At 39.3% G+C, this 7,295-nt stretch overlaps 2 protein-coding genes across 2 annotated transcripts in view; one reads left to right on the forward strand and one right to left on the reverse strand.

The window, feature by feature from the left end:
- LOC119428169 (chloride anion exchanger) overlaps positions 1-2,715 on the reverse strand; it is a 4,305-nt gene extending 1,590 nt beyond the window's left edge. Inside the window, exons 1-4 of the mRNA XM_037695812.1 lie at positions 2,677-2,715; positions 2,546-2,600; positions 307-452; positions 166-222 (exon numbers count right to left, since the gene is read on the reverse strand). Coding sequence (XP_037551740.1) covers positions 166-222; positions 307-452; positions 2,546-2,600; positions 2,677-2,694 — 276 coding nt within the window. The 5' untranslated portion in view covers positions 2,695-2,715. The remainder of the gene's footprint in view (positions 1-165; positions 223-306; positions 453-2,545; positions 2,601-2,676) is intronic.
- The window catches only part of pmpcb (peptidase, mitochondrial processing subunit beta), a 64,370-nt gene that overhangs the window by 37,771 nt on the left and 19,304 nt on the right, over positions 1-7,295 (forward strand). The window lies entirely within an intron of this gene.

The raw sequence follows: 7,295 nt of genomic DNA on the forward strand, positions 1-7,295 counted from the left end.
TATGCTAATAATATAAGTTACAGCTATGTCTTAAAAGAGATGTTTTTATACAAGAAAGGCAGAAAAAGCTGAAAGATTGCTGAAGTAGTTTGTTTCTATTGTAAACTACTGACAGAAGAACAACAGTGGACATGCTGTCAGCACAATAAAATAATAAATACATACATTTTTATCTCTGCTCCTTAAGCTACCGGGGTGAAGAACAGTGACTGCTGTTAATATCTGTAAAACAACAAAGTAATTAGAATGTGGTGCAGATTCATGATTTTTTTTATGTGATGGCATAATAATTATAAAGACTTTCACCTTTTCATAGTCTGATTTCTTTTCTGTAGACTCTGGGTGTTTTTCTAGGATGTGCAGCATGGCGTCATGTAGAGTTAAGAAGAACATGGACGGTTGAATTTCATCGTCAAAGAAGCAACAATTGTGAAGTTTTTCCAGGATGTAAGCTGCAAGTCAAGAAAAACAAAAATATTTGTCATTTTACTGTACAGTTATACATCCGAGGATCTGATAACTTCAGCTAATATTTAAAAGGCATTTGATTGTTGAACACAGATCTAGATATTGACTATAATAAATCAAAACTAACATTAGTCCATGTTTTTGTGCGTGTGTTGTGAGAGCCCTTTTTATTCTGTGTGAAATGTAGCAAGTTTATGGTAATTCTTATATTCAAATCAAATTTATTTCTTTTACTTGTTTTGATTTTTTTGTTTGCTCTACAAAAAAAATCAAGCATCATTTATTAAAAATTGAGCTTTCATTAATTCTGTGCAATGAACAAACTATTATCACTAGATATTTAATAATATATTTAATAAAATCATTTGCATCTGAATCTTTTTAAGGAAACTGACAGTTCTATTATCTGTTTATAACCACTGTCAAATGTTATATTGAAAAAATACAAGAACTCTGTCATACATCTAACACTCCTTTCCAAGTAGTTGTGTCAAAGAAATCCATAAAGATATTTGGCTAATTCAACAGAATCCAGCTCCAGGAGAGGAGCTGAGCTCTCGCCTACTCTGAAGCTACACGGGGACAGAGACCTCGGCTCGGGCAGGTTTGTGGAAACTCGCTCACTGAGTGCCTCGGAGCTGGACTACCCTGTAAATGAGAGGATTGTCTCCGTGTGGCTTTGAGCTGCAGGAGGGACGCCAGCAGGTCAGATTACCTGGACCCTCATAAATCAGAGTGCTCAGTTTCCATACTGAAAGTTGGCAAATGGGGCAAAATGAGAAAAGTGCATGTGCACAGAAATATTCACAATTATCTAACCATGCGCACACACGTTTCTGCTCACCTTTCCATCATTCATCTGAACAAACGTGGAGCTGAGCACGTGCAAAACTCCTCCTCCGGCACACCTCCATTGAAACATAAAATAGATGCAAATTTGTTTTTCATGTGGGATTCTCAATAAAAAAGATGTCGAGATGGGGGTGGGGTGTTGCGAGAGTATGAGGTGCCTATCTTCATTTTCATAGCTATCAAGTCCCTGTTTATGAAGCCAAGAGCCGTGTTCACATCCCTGACACAAGATTGTGCTTGTTGGAGTCCTGCCAGGAGTCCAAACAGGATCTCTAGACACAGATGTGAAGAGAGGGGAGTGGAGTCAGGTTTGATGTTGTTTCTGATTTTTGCAGATGATGTAGTTCTGATAGTGTCTTCCCGTGACCTCCAGTGTGCACTGGGGCAGTTTACAGTCGGGTGTGAAGCTGCTGGGATGGGGGCCCATCTTGAGTCCATAATTTTCATCTAGAAAAAGATGAAATTATTCCTCCAGGTTGGGGATGGTCTGCTTCAAGCAAAGAAATTCTAGTGCCTTGGGGTCTTGTTGACAAGTGATGGTAAGACAAATTGGGAGATGGATTGATAGATTGGGACTTGAATACTGTAATGATGCAATTGTCTCGGTCTGTCATAGTGAAGGAGCTGAGCTGAAAAGCAAACCTTTGGATTTATTGGTCCTTCTACATTCTTACCCTCACTATGGCCTTAAAATGTGAATTATGACCAAAAGAACGAAATTCAGGATCCAAATGGCAAACATTAACATCCTCCATAGTGTTTCTGGGCTCAGCCCTAGAAATAAGGTGAGGTGCTCTGTCTTCCAAAGGCAGTTCGGAGAAAAGCTGCTGCTCCTCTGCATCAAAATCAGCAGAGATGATTCAAGCATTTGATTGGGATGCCTCCTGGGTTCTTCCATTTGGAGGCTTTCTTGCACTTCACACTGGAAGGAGACCCAAGAAGAGACACAGAATACGCTAGAGAGATCACATATTCTCTCAGTCCAGGGAATGCCTAGGATCTCCCAGAAGAACCTGGAGAAAGTTGCTGGAGATAGGGACATCTAAGTTTCCCTCCTAGATCTGCTGCCTTTGCAACCTGACCACAGATAACTCAGAAAATGGATGACAAATGTTTTTGTGCTGAAGTCAAACAACTCAGATATCAACTTTGCAGATATTAGTATCATAACAATCCTTATCACAATCCAATGTATGGCTTGTAACTTTGTTTCTTGAGTACTTACAATCACAGGCCACAATGTAGATCTCAACTTCAACTCGAATCAACTCTTTCAGTAACTATAAAACAAGCAGAGATAACTGTTAATAAAAAAAAAGATTGATGTTTCTAAACATATGCACAAGATTTACTCACAGTTTTGAGTCCATTCATAGCAGATATATCCAAAAAGGAGACCGCAGCAAAGTCCAGGACCAGACTGTGGATATCAACTGTGGGAACAATAATGTTGGCGGGAAGTTGGGAATCCCATTTGATACAGCCAGGAAGGTCTTTGAAGTCAATCTGCTGGTCCAGATCTTCCATGTTGCTTTCATCTTCTGATTCATTGATGGGTCCACACGAAGTGTTCAGGAAACCATTCTATACCACAAAAACAAGGTATTCTCAATTTCTCACACACTAGTTCTACGTTAGGCAGGAAGGAGTGGATGGAGAAAAGTTTCAGGAGTGTGTTACCACAAAAGTATGGCAGCAAAGCTCAAAGGAAAAGTTTACAAGACAATTGTGAGACCAGCTATGTTGTATGGTCTGGAGACAGAGACATGGACAAAAAGACAGGAGACAGAAATGGAGATGTTGAGGTTCTCCTTAGGAGTGACAAGAATGGAGAAGATTAGGAATGAGATCATCAGAGGTACAGCACAGGTTGAACAACTGGGAGATAAAGTTAGAGAGGACAGACTGAGATGGTTTGGACATGTCCAGAGGAGGGACAGTGGTTTGGACATGTCCAGAGGAGGGACAGTGGTTTGGGCATGTCCAGAGGAGGGACAGTGGTTTGGACATGTCCAGAGGAGGGACAGTGGTTTGGACATGTCCAGAGGAGGGACAGTGGTTTGGACATGTCCAGAGGAGGGACAGTGGGTATATTGATAGAAGGATGTTAGAAATGCAGCTGCCAGGAAAAAGACAAAGAGGAGACGTATGGATGACTCACTGTGGCGACCCCTGAAGAGGGAAAAGTCAAAAGAAGAAGATTCTCACATACTAGTGGTTTTACGTTACAGAGGACTGCAATATTCTAGTTTTCAACCAGTTCATGGGTACAGTTTAAACCAGGTCAGCTGAGAACGTTGCTCAAAGTTAAAGAGAATGATGAAACAAACGAGTAGATGGATTGCTGTGACAATCAAACACAACTAATAAATAAAAAAGGTCAACTAAAGACCTATGCTCATAGACTTATGCCAGAGTTTAAAACCAAGATCATCTTATGAGAAATGTCAGAGTTATAGTTGTTTTGGTCAAACCTTGAGATTGTGCCAACAGACAAAGTTGACTTTGACCTTTATGTTTCTACATCTACTCTACAACCTCTCTTTAAAGTAAAACTGTAACTCTAATGAGGATGTTTTTTAAAGTGAAATGACAAAAGACCAGCAATAAACTTTTATGGGTTACAGACAGTTTTTTTTGCACCTGAGACACAATAACGCTCTGTCCATTACAAATCTGGTATCAGAAGTTGTAAACAACAACACACCATTTCTTCAGTGTACCTTAACCCATCTTCTAGAAAATCTATTTGCTTTTACCCAACAAAGTTAAGTCAGACAGTTTCTTTTGGTTGAAAAGTTTCATCTTTCATTCAAAAGTCTTCATCAGTCGGAGGAGCCACAACAAACTCAGTCTTATAAATAGCACCTTCACTTAGTGGGTCAACCAGTTTGATGATGTTCTAATGGTTTCTGGAGTCTGCCCTCTCCCCCGCCGACTTGTCTGAGGCAGTCATGGCCAAAGTGGTTTGAAACATCAAAGTTTATGCTCGATAATCCAGGTAGAAAATCGCTCCTAGGACTCATGAAGTCTTCTGGATGAAAGACAAAACTTTTCAACAAACAGAAACCCTCCAGAGAGCCTTACTTATCTTTGATGGATTTTTCTACCTGGATTATTGATCATGAACTTTGATATTTGCTTTTACATTAACTTTCAGTAATTTCCTACTTAGGCAAAGTAAGGCATAGCTATACAGTTTTGCCAGTTTCTGTGTGTATATTGCTTTTTCTGTGTCCGATAACCTTGTGGAATTAATCCCAGTCAAGATGGTCACCACAGCTAAAATGGTAAATGGTACTTATATAGCACCTTTCTATCTTATCAAGATACTCAAAGTGTTTTACAACACTATCTGTGTCTCATTTACCCATTCATACAGCACTCTACTAGATCTATACAAAGCTAATTGAACAAATCATTCTAAAGAGACTAATCAGAGCTTTAGATCACATTCATACACTGATGGGACACACATCAGAGGCTATGAGGGGTTCAGTGTCTTGCCCAGGGACACTTCGGCATGTGACTGCTGGAGCTAAAAGACCTTTGCAAACACAAGCACAGTTTTGACTCAGCCAGTTTTACTGATACTGAGTTCACTTTGGATGTGGTAGGAACAGAGACTCAGCGTTTTCATTCATTCAGCCTTTATTTAGACAGGTAATCACATTGAGGAACATGTCTGCATTGGCTTTTGCCAGGTACTTAACAGGGTTTTAAAGTCACTTAGAGAGGTCAAGGTCGAGAGCTTCAAATCTTTTTGCAAGATATTCCAGGAAACAGGGGTGGCGTTGGAGAAGGCCCTTTCACCTAGTTCAGACCTCACTGAGGGATCACTGCAGGTAATAATGTCCTGAGAGCGCACGCTGTAGCTGCACTCACACAGAGACATGTAGGAGGAGACGTATGAACATGTAATTTGAGCATCAACAGATTTCACTAGATCAGGGGTCTGCAACCTGCGGCTCTGGAGCCACATGTGGCTCTTTGGTCCTTCTGCAGCGGCTCTTTCAAGCTTTGACCAAAACTAACATAAAACTGAATTTTATTAGTTATACAAACAACAAAAAAATGACGAGTTTTTGCTGTTTTCCTGTCATTTCTTTTGCAAATATGTGAACACTGGCGTACATGGGATAAAACATTAATGTGATGCTTTATTTCTTTATATAAACTGTCTGCATAGTTCATAGATTTTTTTTAATTAAAAAAGGTAAAAACCGTTTGGTAACTCTAAATTGTCCCTAGGTGTGAGTGAGAGAGTGAATGTTTGTTTGTCTCGTTTGTCTCTATGTGTCCCTGTGATGGACTTGCGACCCGTCCAGGGTGTACCCCGCCCCTCGCACAGTGATTGCTGGACATGGGCACCAGCGACCCCCGTGACCCAAAATGGAATAAGCGGGTAAAGATAATGGATGGATGGATGGTAAAAACCGTTTTTTCCCTCTTCATTACAAGAATCAAGTCTCTTAATTTAATAAATGTTAAAAATCATTAGATTTTTTGCTTTATAGAGTAATGTCATCCCTACTGGTCACAAAACCCCCCTCCAGCAAAGCTAAAGTGGCCCACGGGCCACCAGTTGATAATCACAGTTGTAGCAGGTTGTTGCGGCTCCGGACATGCTTAAAGTAGTGAATGAAGGCGACAAATGGCTCTTTTGATTGAAAAGGTTGCAGACCCCTGCACTAGATCATAGTTTTAAATGTTGTCATTCACAATTGGAATCCACCCTGTAAGAAAAATCATCTTATAAACCACTTGAAGGATTTTAATAAAACTATGAGGAAATTATCACTGAATGTAGCTCTACAACTGATTAACCTTTGGCGTCAATTCAGTTCAAGATGACCATTACAGCCAAGTGACTGTAAAAAACACTGAAATGTCTATAGCTTGTTTGTTTGTTTGTTTCAGATAATGAGCTAATTTTTAATGTATTTATAGCTGACAGTCATTTATAACCCAAGGTCCAAGTGCTATTAATTTAAATAAATCTTTGTCTAAAACACCTAGCATTGACTGTTAGCATCAACACTGTTAGCAGAATATCTCATCAACCAATGGTCAGATTTTAACGACACGTTCAGAAAGTCGTACAACTACAAATATTTATCTTTTTCAGTAAACCTGATTCAAGACAGCTTTCATGGCTAATCAGTTTGAGCAACACAAAAATGGCTACAGCCCAAAATTTACAGCTCTTAGATTAAGTTTCGCTGTGTGAGATTTTACATAATGTCAGTCGGAAGGTTTGACCAAAACTGTCCTTTCTCATCCTAAAATGGTCTTAGCAAGGTTCAAGGTTCTTTAGTGTCTTTCTCGTCACATGTAGTACATGAGGTAGAATGAAATTGTGTACTCAAGGTCCCAGTTATACTCAAAAAGAGCATAAATATAAAGTATTAAAAGTAACAGTATACAAGTGTAAAAGCTAAACATTAAAAAACTAATGTGGTATATTAAACAGCAGCCTGAACATGAGTCTGTTGTGAGCAGACTGGTATGAATACAGCAGCTAAAAGGCAAGAAATCAGTAACACTGATAATCAGCAGCACAGATAAGTCACATATCACCAACTAAAATGGCATTACAGTGATTTTTTTAAATTAAATGTTTTTTTTATTAATTTATTACAATTATTATCCTGGTTATAGATTCATGAGTCTAACAGCCACAGGGTATTCGCTGTTCCTCAGCCTAGTGGTTCTACACTTAATGCTCCTCAACCTTCTGCCTGAGGGGAGCAGGGCAAAAAGTGTGTGTGCTGGGTGAGTGGGGTCCTTCATGATGCAGGTGGACCTCTTTCTGCATCTGGAGGGGCAGATGCTACTTATGTATATGTACTTATGCTACATCTTTAGCGTTAAAGTGGCGGACAAAATACATTCCTTAAAGAAATAACTTCCCATATATTTACAAAATCTATATTACTAATATAAAATGTAATTATAATATAATATCACTTGTG

The sequence above is a fragment of the Nematolebias whitei genome, chromosome 22, assembly GCF_014905685.2.
Source record: "Nematolebias whitei isolate Nwh7 chromosome 22, NemWhi1, whole genome shotgun sequence".
In the NCBI taxonomy this organism is placed as follows: Eukaryota; Metazoa; Chordata; class Actinopteri; order Cyprinodontiformes; family Rivulidae; genus Nematolebias; species Nematolebias whitei.